Source organism: Cololabis saira, chromosome 9 (assembly GCF_033807715.1).
Source record: "Cololabis saira isolate AMF1-May2022 chromosome 9, fColSai1.1, whole genome shotgun sequence".
Lineage (NCBI taxonomy): Eukaryota > Metazoa > Chordata > Actinopteri > Beloniformes > Belonidae > Cololabis > Cololabis saira.
This window is the reverse complement of record NC_084595.1, coordinates 24,736,906-24,760,877: the sequence shown is the minus strand read 5'-3', so window position 1 is coordinate 24,760,877 and position 23,972 is coordinate 24,736,906. Positions and strand designations below refer to the sequence as shown.

Here is a 23,972-nt window from a genome sequence, read left to right as displayed (position 1 = left end):
TTAAAGCCATTTTAAGCAAAGTACCTACATTTTCAGGGCCTCAAAATATTTGGACAACTGATTGAAAATACGTCATTTGATCAGATGTGGTCCATTCCTTCATTACTTGGGGAGACAGATAAAAGGTCCAGGTTTGATATCAGGCATCAGTTGGCATACTGGAGCCACCAAAAAGAAGTCCCGAGAGATCTCAATGCAAGTAATGGAAATCAACATTAGGCTGAAACATAAGGAGACAGAAAAAGAAAATTATGTCTGGCCAAATTAATGGTTTGTTACGCATTTAAAAAAAAAAAAAAAAAAAAAAAAAAGTCACTCTGTCCAAATACTTCAAAACCCTTAAGAAGCGGTACTTTTTTTTTTTTTTTTTAAATAGCTGGAAATAATAAATGACATCATTGTCAAACTTCTTGAATTAAACTGAAAATCTCTATTTTGAGCACATCTTATTGTGGCGGTCCCTTTTTATATACAATTTATGGGTGGTGTATGAAAGCAAAACCATAAAAACTTGGTCATTGTCCAAATAGTTCTGATAACTTACACCTGAGAAGTGAAAGATGATTTTCTCTTTCATGATTACATTTTTATTCCCTCAAATTATGCTAAAAAAAAAAAAGAGAAAAGTTTCAGCCACAGAAAATTTCTCAAATACTTTATTTTTTTCTATCCATGTTAGAATTACTATATCAATGCTATAACATACACGTTCCTTCGTTCCTTTGTAATGAACTATGGTATATAAAACTTAAACCAGAGATGACAAATGTTAAAGTGGCCAGTACAAAAAGTTACTTGCAATATGACCTGGTCTAGTAGTATATCAAGGATTACAAAAGAAAGATGACATACAGCCAATATGTAACAAAAGTCTGTGGGGGGGGGGGGGGGGGAAATATTTTTTTACAGTGCATGTAAAAAAAATATTTACAAAAAAATTTTAAACAAGCACTCATTTAAAAAAAAAAAATGTCTTAAGCAAAGTGTTAAACAGTCTCTGACATATGGCGTTTATCCAGACCAGTTGATCTGGATCTTGGTCAATCAAAAAAACAGGAAGAAATACCTTCTTCTCCATCCAATAATTAATAAGACCTGAAGGTTTACAGTAGCACCCAACGGCTTGTCTGTTAATTGTCATGAAACTTTCTTCCTTTTATGGACACAAGCATGCAGCAGCACTTTGCCCTTTTCTTTTATGGGGACTCACAGTAGCAAATGCTTTTTTTCCCTCCTCCCTCTCCCTTAGCACTGAAAGGGCAAGACAACATACAAAAATGGATTCAGAAATGTCATGCAGATGGCTAGATAAGGTTTTTTTTTTAAAAAAAGCAAAACATTATCTCCTCGACTGATGGCTTTTATGCTGAGCCAGACATATGACAGTCCATTGCTCCAGTACACACCGTGAATCAAGCACTTGTAGTCTATTCAGATGTTCAGTTTGACAACCATACTGCAGAAAAAAGGATTTGAGGAAACAAGAAGAAGAAGAAATGTAACCTTTGCAAGCTCAAAGTCACTGACATTAGTGGTTTACATTTTCATCAGACAGGCAGCCCATGAAACAGTAGTTATTTTTCATAATATAAAAAGAACAATTTAGAAATCTCTGATCCACGTAAATAAGGGAGATCTGTCTTAACTATTACACACATTATTTAGATGATATATATTCAGACCGCTAGGCGGAAACAACATTATCCAAACTTGGCTTCATAATTGTTAATACATCTAGGTGAATAATTGCCTTTTCCTAAACAGGTTTAGATATTTTTTCCTCACGAACGTGCCCAAAATGTTCTGAAAACACAGTTATAATCAACTGATACTGATCCCACAGCAGCAACTCATCAAGCCTGAGACAGCAAATGCAAACTAATCTGATGTAAAGCATCAGACCTTTAGCTAGCTGCTCACCGACCTTGTCACATTTCTGTAGGATTAAACATCACACTGTACCACTTAACTAAAAGAAGTGAAGATGAAACAACAGGGAGATGTTTCTAGATGTCATTTGTAAAAGTACACTTGTTTGTGTGAATAAGTCTCTGCAATACATATTAAACATTTGGCAACACTGGCACAGCTGGATAATGTGTCAGTTTGTACTGTACAGCTTTTCAGTGGCAAATGATATGAGTAAATATAATTAAGGTAAAAGGAAGAGAAAAAAAAAAAGTGTACAAATAGCAGTACACCAAGAAAGAAATAAAATTGCATGACGGTGAATGCAGTGTTTAAGACCAAGCTGACCTCGGAGTCAGGCAGAGTTCAGTTGGTTTAAAGCAACTTGTCTGCATAAAGGCCATTTCCCGGGAACTTAAAGGGGTTGAGAGTTAATTAGAGGTCTCATTTATAAGTGTGGACAGTGTCCTTCTCACAAGGCAGGAAGAAAAAGAAAAAAAAAAAATTCAATCACACACATTCTTTGCTGAATGTACACAAAGAACATTGTCCGTGCACATGTCCACTTCCTCTTTCACCAAAACCAACAATGTGCAATGTTCAACATGTGAAAATTTATTAGTGAAAGCAAAATAATGGATACTTCTAGATTCACAGCTGTAGGATGTGGAGTAGATGGCACAAACAGGTCCTTGGCCAACTGGTGTGCCACAGACGAGAGGTTTTCCATAAGGAGAAGTCAGTATTACTCAAACACCAACTCTCCTTCCATTATTTCTGGACAAAAGAAAGAAACAAAAAAAACCAACCAAAACAAACATAAAATAAAAAGCTTCATCCAAGTCCATCATTGAGCTTCTCTTGAAAAACCTTGCCTTCTCCTATTCCTCCATCTTTAATTCCAGCACTTCTACAAGTTGACCAGCTCGTTTGCAACAAACTGTTTGAGTCTTTCCAGGTACTGTCCGTAGAGCTCCACGTCATTGTGTCCAGCTCCTTCCACCCAGAGCGGCTCCACGGGACGCTGGCAGCGTTCATACAGTGCCAGACCGTGGGAGAAGTCAATAACCTCGTCCTCCGTGCCGTGGATCACCAGGACTGGTGATGTCACTTTGGAAATCTTGTCAATGCTTCGGAGTAAGAAAATAAAAGAGAACAAAGAGATACAAGAGGGCAACAATAAATTAGATGTGGTCATTGTAAATATGAACAAGTAATAAAATCGAACAAGCAAAATTTCCCACTAGAGGGAGACAGAATCTTTTTCTACCCTGTCTGAGTCAAAGATAAACACTTTCTGAATTCAATTCATATTTTAGCTTGTATTATTTTTTCCCCTGATGCAACTTATTATATACAGTGTTTAAGTTATGATTTAGATTATGAGTGTGTACTCAAAATCTAAAAAAAAAAAAAAAAAAAAAAAAAAAGGTAGTGTATATTTATTGCCTTTAATGCATTTCATACGCGTAAGCGTTTTGTTTGTTTTCCCCCTCCGCCCCCTGCCAAACATGCCATCTGTCCGTGCCATCCACTCACTTTGGAAAGGCATCAAAGCAGTAGGTCTTCTTGGTGTCAGGGAAGGCCACTCTCATGCCAGAGGTGAGTGGGGAGTGGAGGATGACTGCAGCACTCTCATAGCGTGAAGCTAGATCCACAGAGGGCACTGTGCCGATGCTCTGACCATACACGATCACATTCTCTGGACGGATACCATATCTAGAAGAAGCAAAGGAAGAAGGTTTAATATTGTGCTGGCTTGCAGATGTCCAAATAGATTTTATGTGCTGAAAAATACTTTGGCAGACATCCAAGTAGGCCTTACATGAAATGTGCCAACAATAAACTTACCTTAATTATAAAAGGCTCTTTGACAAAAAAGAACAATTTCAACATTTAATCCACAACATGATTAGGCTAAATTTCTTTCTATATTAGCTATGCTCACACTACCAGTTAGTTTTGCATTTCCTCCTCTTTGAGACAGACCCAAGAACTCAGGTTTGTTTAAGGCTATAATGACATGCATCATCAATATTCTGGACAGGCACACTCCTAAAACAAGCACAAACGTGTTGCAGGTTTAGTACAAAGAATGCAGATTTTCATCTTTATATATAGGAAGGACAATGCCAGTGGTCTTATGATTGAGCAAGCAGAGATAAACACACCAAAAGAGAGTGATATTGGTTTGAGGGTGAGGAACAAATGGTGGGTGAGGAAAGGGGAGGGAAGAAGACATTCCACAGCTGATTATGGCTAACGTGACCCCCTCTAGCAAGCAGTCAGCTGAGGTCTGGGAACCCAGTCTGAGAACACTACATCACTGTTTCTACTGCTGCATGGCTGAATAATGCAAAGTAACCTGTCACAAAACAGCCTGATGAAATCTTTGCTCAAATCCATTATTAATAGTTTGGAAGTAACACAGGCTTAACATTGTACCCTCCTATAGTAGTACACTGACGAATACATGAACACCCAAGTTTGTCAGCTTAACTACTGCTAAAGATTATTATACCATCAACCTTTGCAAAGCAACAAACTGCATAAATATAGAGTTCTTGTTATAAAAAGTCAACTCACACAACAGCAGTCATATGCTTAAGATAAAACATGGAAATGTACACATTATCAGTCAGCCACGCAGACAGTCATTAGCAGGAATATAGAAAGTGTTTACACTGGTGTGCCAGCTGGTCTTTACAGAGTATAAATAGTGGTGACAATACTGGCACAGCATCGGAAAGAATTACTGCACACTGATGGCTGCATTAAGACTAATGGGTCAGCTGCTAAGTGTCTAGAAGTCATGCAATGAAAGCATTTCTCAATTTTAGAATACAAAATGCTCAATTGATACATAGATAATGTAGATTTTCCACTTTTTTTATATCAACATTGTTGAATTTAAAATTCAAAAGCAATAGCCTATTTTCATTATGTTCAGCAAGGTATTATTCATTATTCCTTTTTATCAGTTTTAGAGTTATTTCTGGTAGTGTTGTGGTTTTTTTCCCCATTCCTAAATGGAAAGCTTGGGCGAAGAAAGGAGAAAAAAAAAGAAAAAAAAGGATTGTCCACATCTGTATATGAAACTTTACGTTTGTGTTATGCTATCAAATAAACTTTCTAATTGCAATAAATGACCATTCAGGCATTTGCTTCTGATACAAAACAAGATATAGTTTTATAATCTGCCTTAACAAGCATTATAAAATGGTGAATGGATCGGGAAATCAGCATGCGTTTCAGAGATCAAGCTTTTGAAAGCCCTTTCATACAGCTGGACATAAAAGTTGATGAAAATCTGACATTAAGCAACTTTTCTTACTGCAGCATCTCTTGCCTTTACTGTCGCAACCCACTCCCCTCCCTATTTCTATAACCTTTACATCCTGCTATTCCAACACTCTGCTCTTCTTAAGAATTAAGTCTCAGAAGCCTAGTGGATTCATTTAGCGTGGAAGAACAATCAAAAGGTAGGGCTGGGCGATATATCGAGATTTTAATATATATCGATATATTTTCAAACGCGATATGGTACGAGACAATATCGTTTATATCGATTATTAAAAAAAAAAAAATAATAATTTTTTTTTTTTTTTACGATTTTGATATAGCTTATTTTGTGACAAATTGACTTGAATGTTTTATTTGAGATTTGCAAAAATGTTTTGTTATTTGCACAACTGTCAACCTCAGTGGAAAAGTCTGCCTGTTACTGTCTACATTGTATTAATTGCACAGTGTATTTTAATTTAATTGTTATGCAGGAAAGGGATATTTGTTTTATTTTATTCAAGAAGCATTTTTATTCTATATATGCAGGCAGTTTATTTTTATTTCATTTGTTTTATACATTTTGATATTGTGCAGACCTCTGTTAATAAAGGTACCTGTGTGACATTTGGCACGAGGCTTTGTATTAAAACTGACTGTTTTTTTAAGGGTTTGCCTCAGAAAAAAATGAAGCTAACAGAGATGCTATGCTATAATGCTTTGGGGGAAACCCCAATTAAGGCACAAAAAAATAGAGATATATATAGAGTATCGCCATTCAGCTACAAAATATCGAGATATGACTTTTGGTCCATATCGCCCAGCCCTAATCAAAGGGTATGTAAAATGCCCCTTTATGTGGGTATGCAGAGTCAAAGAGGTATGTTTTGATTAATGTAGAAGAATGAAATCACCACTATAACACCCATCATCTGTCATTTGTTTGTAGGGCTTCTCAAGCCAGCAAAGGATATTTGACCCTGTCGAACTTGCTTTGTAGCAAACGGGAGAGTAGTTAAAGTAAGTCATAGATGAGGTTTCTTGCATACAAGTCAGAGTTTTAGGTGTGACTGGTAACTGGTGTATTTGTGTTTATGGCCTCACTATAACACCACTAAAACCAGACCAATCCTAAAACACAAATGTAATAAAGTACATGCAGTATCAGCGGAGGGCAATACATGACGAACTGCTCCCAGGCAGTGTTTTTTTTTTATAAACATATCTTCACACCCAACAGCCCACGTCATCAGAAGCAGGAAGTACAAGTGTTTCACCTGACAGAAACACAGACACACACACAAAATGCAAAAAAGGTACACCTGCTACTTCTCACGTAAAGCACGCTGTTACTATGCATTTTGTACACACTTCCAGACACAGCCATACAAACTGGAGGACAACTGCAGAATAGAGCTATAGATGTACTTGTGTGCAGCCAATTTATTCTATAACAATTGAACAGAACTTTGCAGGCCACAGTCAGTCACACTCCCTGGTTACGGCAGTCCCCAGAATCTTTCATCCACTTTATTGCTTTGCTCGATTTTTAAGAAAAAGGGGAAGAAATACACAATTTCATAGCATCACTTTTTACTCCATACCCCCTTCCCCCAAACAAAAACAACAACAAGTACTGCATTTGTAAGCAGGTTAAAAGTTCACTTCCACAAAAGGGGAAGTGTTTTATCCAAATGCTCAATGATGTTATACTAAAAGTTTTCTAAGCTAGTGACCCTCTGAAAAACTTGCCCTCTTAATATTTATTAATCTTACCCTGTACTAAAGACAAGCTTCCAATGCTTAGCTTTCACTTTGACTGTACACACAGTCAGAGTAGCCTTTGTCTACGAGACTCGTTGGGCCACTTGCCAATGTTATTTCAAGTGAAAGAAGTACGCAATCAGGTTGCCTCTATACATCCATATTTGAGTGTGTTCCACCCAACATTTCAGCGTGTGAGAAAGTGATGGGATTTGGCTTGGATCAAAATGATGACTGAATGGGAACTGAGCTTTTCCCATTTGTATAGTTACTGTGGCCATTAAAAATGGCCAGGGTATTGACACAGTGTGGAGAAAGCTTCAGTCTGAAAGCTTACTGTAAAAATCGGTTGCTAGGATACCTCTCCATATTAGACTAGCAGGATTGTCTGCTGGCCCGCCTTCACCTCTGAGGGATAATACGATAGTGCCATTTTGTATTGAAAAATGAATACAAACTGTCACAAATACACTTTGACCACATTTGACAGTGGCTCTAGAGCTGTTTCAGGGTTGGTGTCTAAATGTTGAAACCAGCCCTTTATAGTCTGACAATAAAAATACCTGCTTCTTGGACATGAAAACTGGTTTAGAGCAGGTTATTGGGACAAATACTAAAAACAGAGCAAGTTGAACGTGTTCGCCTCATCCAAAAAGGCTGAGCTTCCATGTGGAAATGTAAAAAGAAGAGACAAATATTAAAAAATAAAAAATAAAATAAAAAATAGTGGACTTGAACACTTCAGGTTGCTCAGTATTTAGACAATAACCTGTTATCTTTTTTACTCTGGCTCAATTTATTCATAAACAGCTCACAAAAATTCATCAGGTTAAGGTAACCTAATGGGGATGGGGTGGGGTCATGCATTTATACTACCGTAATTAAATGTTATCATTTCTTATCCAGGGCTATAAAACTGTATACATGGCACATTCTTAAGCACGTGTAATACTTAGTACGATAATGGAGGCCTTGTGAGTTCATAAACCTCCTGAGTCATACAATGAGTGCATCATCTGAAACACACCCTGTTCAGCTGAAAGGAATGCCTCATCTACTGGTTAGACTATTTACAGTATAAAGGAAAGACAAAAAAAAAAAGTTTGCATGCGTGTTCATCCCAAGCTGTGCTCTTGTACTGAAACTGTTAAAGTAACAAGTGGCGCCTTCTGACTTGACTGTTGACAAAAGTGAAAATAGCGCACATGCACTTGTCATTACTTCTAACTAGGGCTCTCACAACTGATACTCATACAATTACTTGTCATACAAGTAAATTAAATTAATGATTAACTGTCCCTGCTCTCGTTTTAAAGCACACAGAGATCCACACACACACACAAAAAGAAAACCCCTAACGAATAATTCAGATTATACAATTGCAAAGTGAAAGCAGGAAAGGGGCATTATTTCGAACTAGTGTGATTAACATGTCAAAAAGGAGAAGACTGGCATTTACACAAAACATCAAGAAGAAAGGGTAAAATATGAGAGCCACTTTCCTGTTCAGGCTGTGCGTCTGATCCAACATGAGACATGCACGAGGGACGTTAGCAGTCGACTAATGCGAGCCCATGCGGAAGGGCCTTTTGATGTAATAAACACAATCTAGTTGATTGGTGTTCAGTGAGGTCAGGAGGATGTGTTGCACCCTCCGTCACACAGACAGTCATTTATAAAACTGGAACAAACCCAAACAATCAGCCACACAGACAGACAAATCAAAACAGACACATTATAGTGTATGGTAACTAGTTAGCAATAACCTGATTAAGTCATGAAGTCTCAACTTCCTAAAGGCCTCGATATTTCAGAAAATGTGGATTTCTGTTTGAAAATAATAATCTCCATGTCAGACAAGTCAATCAGCTATAATTATAATTCAATAAATCTGACATTTATTATTTTATAATAAAATAAAATAAAAATTTTAACCGAAAATCAGAAAACGAGTTATTGCAAAGACAAAACGTAGAATACAATATGGTCACAGAGTAATCAGATAAGACAGACAACATTTAGACATACCTACAAAAACACACACACGTTTATAAAGTAAAGTTCTACATAAAGAATTAGAAAAGTGACACGCAGCTATATAAAACATGATTATTTGTACATTTATAATAAAATAAGTTTTTTCTTTTACTTTGCAATTTGGATGGCTGTGGGCTCAACATATAGAAATGAAAAGCAGGCCATAGAGTTTATGCACCAAACTGCAGAGATGGAGAGGAACATCAGAGAGAAACAAAAAAAACCCCACCAAATTCCTTTCTATCTGGAATTGTACTCAGTCTTGAGTTTTACGGCCAGTTGTCAATATAATAAAAATAGTTTTGCTTTCACCTTTTTCTGGACTCTTCTTTCATGTAAGTAAATTAATGTATATCGAGCACAAAAAATAAAAAGGCAATTTATTATTTTGGCCAGTAGAAAAAAACAAACAAATCATAAAAAAAAAAAAATTAAATCCTTGGCCAGTGGATATTTATTATTTCCTTTTAAATCCATCAGTCCACTTGGCAAGCGAGTCAAAAAGTTAATTTCGGACCCTGCCTTACATAATGAAAAGAACATGAGGCCCACAAATCTGAATTATCTCAGCATTACGTGACCTTGTCCTAAATATGCACACTGTATGGAAAGAAAAAAACAATTAGTCATCTGACCAGATTCAGCTAAATCATTACTAGAAGAATCAGACCACTGCTAACCATGGGACTATAAGACATGGGACATGCAATGTGCCGTTGGGTTCCTAAACATAAACTTATTCTGTTGTCCCTGAAAGCCTCATCTGATCCTGAATGTTTCTTCCTAGAATAACCATCACGATCATGTGATGTAGTATCAGACTATAGTCCCAGTATTTGTTGCATTTTCAGTGACGCACAGCTGATTAACAAAAGAGAAAATAGATTTTTTTGGTTACAATACAGCAACACTCAGGTTTATTTACACTGCCGGGCAAATGGCTTTATCTGATCAGAGTGTAAACGTTTAGTAGAGCTAAGCAAAAGGAGTGTAGAACAAGTATTAACTAAAAATGACAGCTTCATTGAGCTTACTGAACAAAAACATGCTTATTTTTTTATTATATGCACCACTGAGCAGTTGTTGAGCAAATTTCAAGGCTAATCTCTAAACTGCTGAAACTGTGTGCAGATGCAGGAAATTCCATGATGTATCACGAAAAGAGTGGGAATAATTATACGGGGAAATCCACTGGAACAATATAGGAAAGAAAAGAAAAAGAACAAAAAAAACAACAAACGACACATTTGGGGGAGAGGGGGGCATCACAATACCATAGCAGCTGTAAATACACGTCTTTTTCAAGTAGGTAGTTGCATTCTTAACGACAATATCGAGTGAATATGAGAGCCGAAAATAAGGAAAAAAAAAAACATTGTTATGCTGCATGGCAACAGTAGACACCATCTACAGTCCCAGACTGGTGACTGTAGGTACAGAGCAGTGACTGACATGGCCATTTCTAAGCTTGAGACTGATTATGTTGGCAAGTTTTTTGTTTATTTGTTTTTCTCAATGCTAAAATGTTAATGATTTAGTTTAGCTAGTGACTTACTCTGTTGTGGCATTTACTTTGTGTGCGCTGTAGTAATGTCAATTCATATTTTTCTTAGTGGAGTTAAACATCAGGGGACTTTGAGGAGTTTAACACCTCTGGCTTTGAAGAGGGCTAGACTTTGTCAAGTAGGTTGCTGAGGATAAGGATAATGAGGCTGGCCCCATCTGAGCCAGGCTCCCAACATCCTGTGCACCTCAGCATATTGTTATAAGAGGGACCAAAGAGAGAGAGAAAAAAAAAAGAAGAATCAACAGGTTCTTGTGAAAGCTCTGCAAAAGATACAGGATGAGAGTATGGACAAGTGTTGTGAGCAGCACCTCCACATGTTGGAAGATGACCATAAGGCTCAAATAACTAGACAATACACGTCGGTTTTTGTCGTCACACGAGTATGACAGCGTGCTAGTCAGACAGACAGACAGACAGACATGGTTTGCCATTCTCTACCACTCAATGGAAATGTAGCCCTATTGATTCAATACACACGTACACAAGTCTGAAACCAGAAAAGCGAGCTCTTCCTCCATATAGTGGCCCATTTCTTGTATGGAGACCTTTATGCAAGAGGTCTCCATCTAACTTGCTAGCCCTTATTTACAGAAGCCCTGTCATTTTCTTGCAAAATACTGCCAGGGATTCCCAGGAAACGTCAGCAGGTAAACATTAGCCTTTTGTTAGTGGTGGCTCCAGGAAATTAGTAATTTGATATACTAAAATACTTTATTTTACAACAAAAGAAAACATACACCCAAATCAGCACTGGCAAAAGATATTCTTCATTCTTCCATTTGCTCACCCGCTCCCTCTTAATAATCTTGTAGCACTAACATATACAAATGAGGCAGGCCTAATGAACGGACCTTTCATTTCCATTTAATAAAGAGAGGGAGGGAGCACCAAACGTATCAAACAGGACATTAAACTCATTCATATTCTGTCTGTGAGGTGTGACAATGTGTATCCATGTTTATGAATAATAATAACAAATAAAAATGGAGCTGCAGTCATTTTATTTTTTAAATATTCTGTCCACTATTATTTAAAAGCCAATGTCAGGAGGAAAACAAACAAATACTATCACAACGTTCCAGACCTACCAGAAATGTCATAAGCCATCCAATAATTTTCTTGCTTGAAAATGTTGTCAAATTACTCATTAACTATCAAGGTAGCCACCAATCTATTGCCAGATAAAAAACATGAATCACTCAGCCAATCATTTCAGCACACCCAGTGTGTGTTGCATGTGACCATAATAAAGAATGCCTTAGCCCCAAACACATGAAGTAAGAGGTCTATGCTGTCAAAAGCACAAAGGAAGGAGATGACTAGACGGTACAAGACAAAAAGCAGATGTCCTTAAAACACAGGCAGAAGGAAATGACCAACATGTCTTTAAACAAACTAATGGTATGGGAGTGATGCTGAGAAACTCCCATTTTATGCATCACATCCTTCTATTATTTGAGGATTTATATGATCTGTTGGCCATGTGTATTGCAGCTTTAAAAATGCTTGAATGACAGTTTTTTCCCCCCCTGGGAAATCTTTAACAGTTCATTTCTGCAAGAACCTACCACCAAAACTGCATCGATCCCCACAAATGTTTGTTCGAGAGTTGGTTATAAAGTGTTGCATAGTCAGCGGATGTGTAAAATTAGTTTTCATATAACTATAACTTAGTTATATACAAATAACATAAGCCTATCTAAGGAACAATAATCTTTGTGATAACCATCATACAAATATATCTTCCTCAATAACTAACACACACTTAAATTAAGAAGCCCTTGCTGGTCCTGACATTTTGGAAAGTCTGAATTTAGCAGCAAATTGGTTGTACACTAATGAGAGTTCCATGTTTATTTTAGCATCATCAGAAATCTGATAAAGAATTGTGCATCACCTTCAAGGAAGAACAGAAGGAGTAGATATTTCTAATCAGCTGGTTGTAAATAACAGCCAATAAAAACAGTTACCTCAGTTAGCAGAGCAAAAAGAAACAGTAGAGCACCCACTCACACCTACAGTACATGCAGTGGGCCAGGATAAGATCACATTATTCATTATTCTCAACAATTACAGCTTGCAATCCATACTTAAGCATCAATATTATTATTTTAAATAAGTGATCCTATAAAAAGCTTCAGCAATTGTTGTTCCACCCAGGCCCCTCAGTACTCTGACTGTGATTATCATCTCTTCATCTCTCCCATGAGTTTGTCACTTTTGATTCCTTCCCCAGGAATCTCAATTCATATTATAAGAAAGAATATAAGAAAATTTATTGAATTTTGGTTTATCATCAATGGGAAGGTTTATATAAAACTATTGCCAATACCATTCCAAGGTTTTTCCAGTGACACTCAGTCTCGCCATGATTTGGAAAGATAGTTTACCGCATTTGAGTCATTACAAAATATTATTTCAAGAGTCCAATGACTTAGGAGAACCTGATTCACTTGTTTAATGCCAGTAAACATGTCTTAAAATAGAAAATACTAAGTCCCTGGCACATGGGAGCCATATTGTGATACTCATGTTCCACACACAAAATGGAGAAAAAATAAAAAATTAAAATCAATGAGGGACTTGTTTCCTAACAAGTTATTCTGGTAACAGCATTTTAGCTTTCTGGTTGATTATTGCATCCTTGTTATCCTTTCCTGTATATGTTATTCTCTATTACATTCTATAGAGTTTTATCTCCTCTTACCGTGACCGGAGTGCCTGCCAGGCTGCATCTACATCTGCATACAGGTTCTTCTCTGAAGGTTTCCCAGAACTGGCCCCATAACCCGAGTAGTCATAAGAGAAGACGTTGCAGTTGATTCGTGAACCCAGGCCAATGTAGAAGCTGCTCATCTGGCCCAAGTCCACTGCGTTCCCATGAGAAAATAATAGAGTGTAGCGGGCACTGGGTGAACAGCGGACAAACATGCAGGCAATGCGGTTCCCTCTTGAGGTTCGGGTCATGAAACACTCAATGGCGTCCTTTTCCCGGGCTGAGTACTGCCAGTCGGCACGTTCGGAGAGGTGCAGGGTCCATCTGCTGCCGCTCTCATCGCACATGAGGCTGTAGGTCGGCTCTGGGGGCAGGAAGGCCAGCTTTGAGGCAATCTTGCTGGGGCATGGTGGACAGCAGAAGAGGCAGCATAGCTCACTGAAGGATAAGTGGTTCATCCTTAAAACACTGTGGGAGAGTGACAACGGTTGGAATTAAAACAAACATCTCTTAAATAGATTCACTATAGAAACTGTCTTCAATAACTTAATGAGTGAAAAACATGTATAGTAGGGCTGTTCGATTTTGCCCAAAAATAAAATCTTGATTTTTTTCTCTCAAAATCCGATTTTCGATTACGATTATTTTGTGAATTGACAAAAGGCAAAGAAATGATTTCAAATATGCTGTTTTTTTATTGAACATTTGCCCCATTGGGCTTTAAGTGCAAACTTTGCTCTTATTAAACCAAAAATGAATGAATAAAGTGCAAAACTCTGTAAAATAAGTTGAAAAAAAGTTTTAAAAAATATAATAAAATATAAAGTTTTATCTCTGAAAAAAAAAAAATCAGCAAATCAGCACTTGCAAACATACAGTAAGTTATATTTCCAATTAAATTATACAAGACCATTTTCTAATTAAACTAAACTGGGTCTTTGCATGCTAAATAATAACCCATGAAGGAGGTAGAGGTGTGTAATGTCAGTCATTACATTTGCTATTCACATTTGCAAGTTTTTTGCAAGGAACACGAGCCGGTCTAGCGCATCTGGCTTGAGGGATGCCCGGTGGCATGTTACAACGCCCCCTCCTACACTAAAGAGCCTCTCCGATGGGGCACTTGTCGCAGGTATTGAGAGGTATTTCCATCAATCATTAATATGTGTGCAGACAAGGTTTAAAAAAAAAAAAAAAAAAAAAAAATCGATTTTACGATTTTCACATTTTAACATCGTTCTAATTACATAATCGCGATTACGATTTAAAATCGATTAATCGAACAGCCCTAATGTATAGTGACAAAAGATAGGAGCATCTGAACTCTCGCAAATGGAGACACTTGACAGTGTTGTCTGCTGCAGATTAATCACAAGGAAAAACACCACACGAGCTAATTCAAACATACAGCTCAAGGATGCCTTCCCCTCCTGTGTAAACAGTTGTCTTTGTTAAGCAGGGAGTTTCCGGGATAGTGGCTGAAGCCAGGATGTTGTCCCTTTTTTTTTTTTTTCATAAATATACCATCAATTCCTGTTTCCAGAGCCCATGGCTCTCATCAGCCATCAGCCTGAAAAGGCTAGAGCTGCTACCCTGCTTTGGCGCTTACTCCATGTCTGCTGGCAGTCACTCAGACAGTATTTATCTGAAAAAGCTTTCTTTCTTTTTTTTTTGCTCCACCCTGCACCTGGATCTCTACCCAAGGCTACCACCTTTGAAATCCAAGTGCTTTTAAATTGCACTTACCAGAACCAGAGATGTCAGTAAGGCTTGTTTTGGAGAGATGTGTGCTTGGTTCATAAAAATGTCCTCCAGCAATGCCATTGCTGAAGTCATTCTCAAATGTGTCTTGTGAGCTTTTTTTGTTGTAATGCTTATTGGTCTTTAACTGCAGCTAAGAATAAAACAACTATCTTTTAACTACAAATGTTTTTAAAATGGGTGGAAAATAGCTCATCAATGTCAAGCCATGTTGTGTTTTGTGGATTATAAATTCATTAAAATGTATCGGGAGAAAAGCTGTGCATTATCCGCTCGTACAACTTTGAAATTCCCAGATTCTGTGAATAGAATATTAAAACTGTACATGCTGATCCAGCATTGTGTAATCAACTCTTGGATGTTTAACCACTAGAGCTCTGTCAGGATATCGGGGAGATCTAATTTCAAGACTTACTGCACATTCTTAATTAGGCTGACATTTTGACTTTATTGTTTGAAGCAATTGCTGTATGTTTAAGCAGGACTAACTGCACTTGAACTGAATAGTAGACTTAAAGCAGTGGACCAAAGTATTTTTTTCCCTTTTAACTCAGGATGTGTTGACATGTCAACCAGTTATTTCATTGCTTCCGTTAAAGACTTCAGCTCCCGCTTCTGAAATGCATGACTAAGTCAAAAATGTGAAAAAATGATGCACCTTAGCAATGCGTGGCTCTCACATCCACCACACTGGACAACCATTAGAATAATAAAAACAGGTCTGCTGCTGAGTACTGGGAAGCTGTAGTCAGAAAGCATCTTGCACACATTTTCTGCTTTCACTTATCCAATTTACAACTGTTTTGGTTCCTCTTCTTGTTATTTTTTTAAACAAAAAGGTGTAGTGGACTTGTCATTTTTTGAAATCACCCTCTTTTTTCTACATGGTGTTAAGCTACTGCTATTAGACCTTCCAGATGACCAGCATTAAACCCCAAATCCACTTGTTTTCATCGTCGCAGCTGATTGCAACTCTGCTTAATTGCCATTTGAAACAACTCGTGCACACAACTGGCTGTATCAGGGATGATTGACTTTTTAAAACCCCCTTGTGATTATAAATGTCTCTCAAACTGTTAGAAGCACACTTCAGTGTTTAGATGGTGAGATATCTTCATTTAAAGAAAAGAGGGGGAGGGAGGGAGAGAGGCAAACACAATGCCTACAGTCTTCCCATATAGCCTTCTCTAAAGCCTGATTTATGGTTCCGCGTTAAATCGACGCAGAGCCTACGCCGTAGGATACGGCGTAGGCTCTGCGTCGGTGTAACGCGGGACCATAAATCAGCCTTCAGTGGTCAATAACCTCGCAGACGTGGAGACAGACGCCCCGCAGCATCTACTGTAAAATGGTGGGAGATGCACTGAGCCACACTGAAATCATGTTAGGATGGTTTGTGCATTAAAACAAATTGCCTCAATATGTGGTGATCTAATTAGCAAACATAAGAGCAAATATAAGTAAATGTGATTTACCTGGAATGCGGCTGGAGTCTGGATTCGTGATGTTTTTGTTTAAAGTGACAGTGACTCCGCTTATCTTCACACCCAGCCCACTAACTTATCCTCTCCTCGACCACGGCAGATTGTCAAGGCTATCCTTAGCCGCAGATTATCCTCAGTTCTGTGTTTAACAGTCCCGTGTAGTGTGTATATCCCTCTGTAGTCACTACCAGGTCGTGCTCGGTGCAGCCAGCCTCCTTCACTGCCGTTTCCTTCTTCCCTTCCCCTTGTTTTTTTCGCAGCATATGGTCCTGAATGACAACAAGATCGATTACATTCACAGCGACTCAGTCCGCTCAGCTCAACAGCCGCGTGAGTGTATATGAAATAGAATATAAATCTTTCCAAATTCCTATAAACAGCTCCAGGTTGAAGCTCCAAACACTATCACAGCAGTATCAATCGCCAGCGAAACATCTCTGTAGTTATGGATAACGTTGGGCTTGTGACGAGGGGAGGCTTTGATTGACAGCTCCAACGACCAATGGTGTGGTCGGTTGGTGTTTTGATTGGCATCCTATGCAACCAATCAGCGATTACTATTAAAAGAAACAGACCAATCAACGTGGACGGGGCGTGTCCTGTGTGGCAGCAAATTACGTCATAATAATTTTATTGCCGCGTTCCATTTGTCCTCGGAAGTGGGGATTTCACAGTTCCCAGTTGGAATTTTCAACTGGAACGCCCCTCGAAGTGGGATTTCCCACTGGGAAAGTGGGAGAGTCTTCTGCCGCGTTCCATTTGTCCTCGGAAGTGGGGATTTCCCAGTTCCTAGTTGGATTTTTCAACTGGAACGCCCCTCGAAGTGGGATTTCCCACTGAGAAAGTGGGAGAGTCATCTGCCGCGTTCCATTTGTCCTCGGAAGTGGAGATTTCTCAGTTCCCAGTCGGAATTTTCAACTGGAACGCCCCTCGAAGTTGGATTTCTCACTGGGAAAGTGGGAGAGTCTTCACCACCCCCGAGTTCACATTCCAAGATGGCTGCCCCGGTTGTAAACAGTAGAAGAGAGCTCCGTAAAAATACGTAGCACTTCATTCTAGTTTTGGTCACACTAAATCAGTCGTATACAAGTATTGTTCGGCATATATATGCTGCTATAGTGTAATTTACATTTTCCATGTGGTATATGCGAACTACAAACTTGTTACCTACTTTGTAACTGGAACGCTGATAACTCGGCTGTGACGTCATTCCCAGTTCCGAGTTCCGACTTCCGAGGTAAATGGAACGCAGCATATGATTTCAATTGTCCATAATTGTATCATGCGAATTTATGACTTTAAAAAGGACGACTGACTCTTATTTTGTCCTGGTAATAGACATGTTTTATTTTGATTAATTTTAGCAGTTTTGAAAAAGTGTATGTTTTGACCTCATGACGTTCGTACTTTTTCCGGGTCAGCCAAACATCCCGTACTTGCTGGTGGAGATAAAATCCATGCTTTCACACGTGTAACGTGTTTTATCAAAACAGAGTAGTAAAATGAGTTCTCAGAAAGGAAATGTATCTCGGTCACGAAGCCAGAAGCACTGTAACGCCTTTGCGTTTAGAAACGACAAGTACGGAGCGACTGTGCAAGTAAAGGTGAGTGAAACTCGTGCTGCTGAGCTGAGCTGGAGGAACCGAGGAGCAGCGGAGCCTCATTCATGTTACATTGTATATTGTTATAAGGTTAACGTGTGGTTTTGTGTCACCTGTTTAGAGGTTTGAGTTTGAAAAAAAGAAATATTTTTTTTAAAAAGCCACGGGATTTTACGACGAGATCCCACTCGGGTGATTTTTTTTTTTGTCCTTTTGGCAGTTTGAGGTTGTTTTTTGTTTTTGTTTTTTTTTTTACTCTAAATGATGTAGTAGGAAGTATCTCATTCCCCAAAGGAGACGTATTATGCCCCTTTTTTAAGTTGTGTGTGCTTAGTGAAATATGCACAGGGATCAGAGGTGTCAAAAGTATTCACATTCATTACTCAGGTAGAAGTATAGATACTAGAGTTTAAAAATACTCCTGTAGAAGTTGAAGTATCAACTCAAGTAAAAGTATAAAAGTACTGGTTTCAAAACTACTTAAAGTATAAAAGTAATGTAAGGGGGAAAAAAGCCATTGAAAATGAATGCATCTTAGTATAATGCAAATATATTAAAGAACCATATATGTGTACTATTGAGCATTAACATGTGTTTCAGAGAGCAGATATGATGACTATTTGCCTATAAGTATTGTAATGGTGCAAAAAGTCAAACTTCAGAGGCATGTTATCATTTATCCTAACCTTTATTGGAATGTACATCCAAGTTTAGTTGCAGGAATCTGAGGGATGTAAGAACAAAACTGGACAAGAACATCGGAAACAACCACAACCAAATTCACTCTATCCGGATGGAGCAATTTACAGTAACTGGATAGTTTTTTTTAAAAGGCCGAAATGAAATAGAGTAACAAGGCTGTTTTTAAAATGTAAGGAATAAAAAGTACAGATAATTGCGTGAAAATGTAAGGAGTAAAAGTAAAAAGTCGTCTGAAAAAGAATTACTCCAGTGAAGTATAGATAACCAAAATTTCTGCTTAAGTAAGGTAACGAAGTTTTGTACTTTGTTACTTGACACCTCTGACAGGGATACAATACAACAGCAGTCTTTCAACCATGTCTCTTAAGCTCTGATCATAGCAGCTGGTTAAAGGGGTTGTAGCATGTCAAGTCCACCCCAACTCCTTTTACCCTACCATTTTCCTCTTTTAGTGGTGCATTTCATTTAACCCCAATAATCAGGAATGGGATTGATGTCACACCTAAGTTGACCACAGTCCAGATGCAAAGTTAGAAAAAAATGTTCTAATCTTCTATGCCGTGAACTTCTTTAGACGTTAGACTAGCTGTTGCCATCGTCAGCTGTTGTTGGCGATACTCATTCATAACAAGACTTTATCCAATATTTACCACATCATGCAAGCCGTGCGTGCGTGCGTGCGTGCGTGCGTGCGTGCGTGCATGTGTGTGTGTGTCCTTTGAAAAAAATAAGACAACCGTATTAACAGAAATGTGCCTCATGCTTACTTTGTTGATGCTGTCAGCAGTCATGTTGAGTTGGGCTTATAGGAACTATTGACTTTCCATTTATACTAGATGAAGTGATGGTTTTGTTGGTCAGGTCTGAGTTCAGTAATGGTATTTTCCCCACAAAAAAGGTCAGCAGACAACCTATGTATACTGAATGTCGACATTTTTAATCAATATTATTTTTTTCCATCTTTCTTGACAGCACAGATATATTCTGAACTTACACTACCAGGGTTCAGTGGGCTCAAATTGTGAAAGACTGGTTCATGGAGCGCAAATTCTTTTATTTTACCTGATGGTGTATGCTGTATGTGCAGTGTGGTGTGCTTCTACCGTTGTGAAATAGTTTTCTTTAATTTGCTCTTTGTTTTGAGTGGGAAAGCAATTTTTTATTTTTAAACTTGCCCTTACAACCTCACGTTTTGTCAAAGCCTTGTTGCTACATCATTGTTTTTAACATTTCCATTATGTCTCTTCTTGTCATCCCAACTGTAGAAGGCAAATTCAAAAATCCACAATGGGCTTTGTCTACACTGTAAGGGAGTTCTTGAGTGGAAAGTCAAGTACAACAAGTACAAATCGCTAACACAACCCAAAAAATGGTGAGTACACTTGGGTATTATGGACATATACTGGTATACTGAAATAAGTTTCACTTTAAGATGTATACAGCTCTCTAGTAAAATGGAGTGCATAAGAAGGCAATCATATTTTATAAACTAAACAGGTATAACAGCATAGATTCTGGTTATTTGATATATCCTCTTTTTAAATCTTTCCAATTAACAAGTATTGAAAAGTGAATTTTCATCTGTAAAAGTATAACTTTCATTCCACAGAATCTGGATTGTAAAGGCTGAACATTTTGCGACCCACACCGTACGGTTACGCCGTCGATTTAACGCGGAACCATAATTCAGGCTTAAGGCAGCGCGTTTGTTTTTGCTGAGCATCTTTGGTGTTTCCCACTTCAGGGCTCCTCCTCTTCCACTTCTTTTTGACGTTGCAGTTCCAGTACACAGAGGTCCGACGTCACGTGAGGATTATGAATGTATAGTGTGAGCAGACGGGTCGCATCAGAGCATCGGGTCGTACAGTGTGAGACCATAAATCGTGGGCTGCGAACTTTTGAACTCAGCGATCTAGTCGTGCAGTGTGACATGGGGCAGTCTCATACGATTTAAAATATCTCAGTGTATGCCCAGCTTTAGAGCTTAAAACTCATTTGTTCTAGGAAAACCTGTTGATATAATTTGTTTGCTCAGTTGACTACTTCCCACTAATATGGAAAAGCCTGTCTGTATCAGATGCCTTCAGAAACAAAAATGAAACAGTACTCTTGTTTCAGTTGGACACTTGTATATGTGCAGTCAAGTGCTGTTATGTTATTAATATAGTTTCTTACGCGTTTTCTTTTCCTACAGTGTCAAGTGTTCTCAAAAGACAGTGAAAGATGCGTATCACATAGTGTGCAAGCCCTGTTCGCTTCAGCTAGAAATCTGCTGCAAGTGTGGGAAGAAAGAGGACATTGTCATACCGTAAGTGGAGAAAGCACTTTGTATTTTATTCTTACCTTAACTATAGGTTGATTTGTGGTTTGTTTTTGTTGTTTTGTTTTTTTTAAAACCTGAATTATCGTCAATGGTAAACTCTGTTTTTTTCTGCAATACTGCCATCTTGTGGATAGAACGATTTATTACAACTAATTTATATTATAAGACAACAGTGTCTTTGCTTCAGTTGTTACTATTTCCTTTTGTCACTACAGTTTTTTATTTCCACATTTTTAGATCAAACTGTTCAGATGTGAAATTTGATTTCATAAGTGGAATTTTGAGTTTCAGAAAAACTCCAGGATGTTTTTCGGTTGGTCTTTAAGTTCAAGATAGAACTCATTTTCTTGTTCGCCACTTCGTTTCAGGATAAACTCACATTTGGACAAGGAAGAGCAAGAGGAAGACGACCAAGGAGAAAAAGGACAGAAACAAGAGAAGAAAAACGTGGATGATTTGGAAAGTGATGATGATGATAATTATGATAATGACGACTTTGCTGGCCTTGAAAATGAGGAAGATGACGACCTTGACGGTTACTCGGGACCAAAATAGACTCAGACCAAATCAGCAGTGCTCCCAGATGTTTTTCTGGATAATTTCAATGATTAAAGACATGTCTTAAAGAAGCTATGTCATCAAAATAAAGAATACAAGTTTCAATATGATTTTAATACAATTAAATCAATTGTATTGGTTTCTTACAGAGCCTACATGAGAATTTGAGTTCTATATCAGGATAGTTGTGTGGACAAACTTATGTTTTACATTTATGTACAGTTTTCAGTTTGTTGTAATAAATCTTTCTAAATCTCTATCCTTATGGGAGTTATTGGGAGCGACATGTAGGCGTTGATTCAACATTCATGTTCCTGGGTGCAAGGTGGGTAACGTAACACATCTAAATATTTCAGGGTGTTTTGTGATGGAATCACATCGGTTCCAACTGTGCTTGAAGAAACTGCAAACGTGTGAAATGATCCAGAAGCTCAGTGTTCCCCACCCAGATGTTTTGTCACTGTGTTCAATAATAATCAACAACTATTCAATGCATTAATGTTAAGATACATATTTAAAGGTCTTAATATTTAATAAATGTGAATGCAACAGCCTTTTTTCCATGTTTTTAAAACTATTATAGTTTTTGTCTACACTTTTTTTCTCAACACATGAATTCACTCTGTAAAGGTTTGTGTGCAGCTTCTCAGTGTGATTATCAGAAATCTTTTAATGACCAGAAGTTCTCCTTTTTCTTATGGTTGTCACAAGACTGAGAACCTACATGAAATCCTTGCATTGCGTGCATGCTGGCGTCATCAAAAACGAATGCAGAGTTGTCATTCATCATGTGGGCTTTATAAATTTAACAGTATGTGCCAACTCCTTCTAACTTCATTATCTGAAAAGGAAATGTGCCATTGTAACAAATGCATTCATTGGTCATAGAGCTCATGGGTTCCCCTTTTATTTATGTCCACTGTTGCCTCACATGGCTTTCTTCTTCTTATATACTCATGACTGAATGTTGAAACTTTCACCTGTAGTTACCCCGTCTGTCTTTAACTTTTCTGGACAGATTTGTTGTGTCAAAAGCGTCCAACACTCCTGAGACAAAAGATTATAGTCAGGCACACAGTATTTATTTATTTTTATTTTTTTCTGTACGAATATTTGTGACAACAGCAAAGTTACACTCAGTTGTCAGTTTTTTTTATGTGTGTGTGTGTGTGTGTGTTGCGTTGCATTGTACCAAAAGAGTGCTGGGGGAAAAAAAGAGGAAGAAGGCTGGTTGTGAAGAGTTAGAGCTATGACTTTATCCACCCTTCGTGCAAGAGTCTTTGTACAATATGTCCAATTCTCTATGTGGTTCAATGTGCAGATTACATAGCCTCAGAATTTAAAACATACAAAAGTAACGAGTTAGTGCTCTCCAAAGAACTTGAGCCCATCATTTAAGGGAGACCTATTTTGAACCAACAACAAAAACAGCAATTTTCTGAGGTTGTAATAATATGTTTAATACAGTCCTTCAGTCAAAATAGTATTGGGATACAGTAGAAAGGAACCTTTTTGGAACAATATCCCAGTACTTCTGTCAAAAGCCACTGGTTGTATGCATTGGAGTGACTTATGTGACTCTTCAACCCTTCTTTTTCTGATTGTGTGCCTCTTTTTGAGGTTTGTCCAGCAGCTTTGTTCTACCAACATCTGAGCTCCAGCATAAAGTGAGGAGGCTGGATAACTCTGAACATCTCTCTGAAGGACATATTTCCAGATTTAGGTGACTCCAAAACACGTGACAAGATTGTTTTATGTCAACCTTTAGGAATTTATAGTCACTTCACACACCCAAATACATTTGCCCAGTGTTGAAAAGTTTTCTTTTTTGTTTCATAAAATATTCCATTCAACCCTCTGATTTCAGGTGGATTATGTTTATCAGGGTCATAATAGTCGATGCAAAGTTTATAATTAGATTCAAATAGCATTTCTTTGTATTAGCTGCACATTGCTTGACCAGTATCAGTTATTGTATTTATCATACATTGTGCAGTCCTTTCAACTCACACTGTAGGTGCGAGATATGCCCTGCTTACTGCTGTGTTACTGACTGCATATTTTTTAAGATGTACGCAATGATTCTATTCTATATTAGCTTCAGCTTCATTTGTAGGACAAAATGGAAACACTTGTGTTGATTTTACAAGAGACAGTTTAGAGATAGAATATTAAGACCTCAGTGCTGGACCAAACTGCTACGCCAATTAAAATATTTAAATCTGCGCTGTACTAATTAATGACGTGCTGAGACATTAAATCGACTTCA

The 23,972-nt window shown here is 37.9% G+C and overlaps 2 protein-coding genes across 2 annotated transcripts; one reads left to right on the top strand and one right to left on the bottom strand.

Moving 5' to 3' along the window:
* Window positions 1-639: 639 nt before the first annotated feature.
* On the bottom strand, window positions 640-16,933 carry abhd17b (abhydrolase domain containing 17B, depalmitoylase). Its single transcript, XM_061728930.1, has 4 exons — window positions 16,511-16,933; window positions 13,266-13,742; window positions 3,448-3,627; window positions 640-3,038 (listed from the first exon to the last, which is right to left on the bottom strand). Exons 2-4 carry the CDS (start codon window positions 13,730-13,732, stop codon window positions 2,819-2,821), a joined length of 867 nt encoding a protein of 288 aa, XP_061584914.1. The 5' UTR covers window positions 13,733-13,742; window positions 16,511-16,933; the 3' UTR covers window positions 640-2,818.
* A 995-nt stretch (window positions 16,934-17,928) lies between these two features.
* On the top strand, window positions 17,929-22,153 carry c9h9orf85 (chromosome 9 C9orf85 homolog). The gene is made up of 4 exons (XM_061729943.1): window positions 17,929-18,123; window positions 20,088-20,194; window positions 21,017-21,130; window positions 21,514-22,153. The coding sequence occupies exons 1-4, from the start codon at window positions 18,022-18,024 to the stop codon at window positions 21,698-21,700; spliced, it is 510 nt and encodes a 169-aa protein (XP_061585927.1). The 5' UTR covers window positions 17,929-18,021; the 3' UTR covers window positions 21,701-22,153.
* The last annotated feature ends 1,819 nt before the right edge of the window (window positions 22,154-23,972 follow it).

What these genes read in the sequence shown, in the direction of transcription:
- abhd17b (XM_061728930.1), bottom strand. Translation starts at nt 13,732, where the DNA reads ATGAACCACTTATCCTTCAGTGAGCTATGCTGCCTCTTCTGCTGTCCA. An exon ending in TGGCAGGCACTCCGGTCACG is followed by an intron (nt 3,628 to 13,265) that starts GTAAGAGGAGAT and finishes TGCTTCTTCTAG; the next exon opens with ATATGGTATCCGTCCAGAGA. An exon ending in TGCTTTGATGCCTTTCCAAA is followed by an intron (nt 3,039 to 3,447) that starts GTGAGTGGATGG and finishes CTTACTCCGAAG; the next exon opens with CATTGACAAGATTTCCAAAG.
- c9h9orf85 (XM_061729943.1), top strand. Translation starts at nt 18,022, where the DNA reads ATGAGTTCTCAGAAAGGAAATGTATCTCGGTCACGAAGCCAGAAGCAC. An exon ending in CTAACACAACCCAAAAAATG is followed by an intron (nt 20,195 to 21,016) that starts GTGAGTACACTT and finishes CTTTTCCTACAG; the next exon opens with TGTCAAGTGTTCTCAAAAGA. An exon ending in AAAGAGGACATTGTCATACC is followed by an intron (nt 21,131 to 21,513) that starts GTAAGTGGAGAA and finishes ACTTCGTTTCAG; the next exon opens with GATAAACTCACATTTGGACA.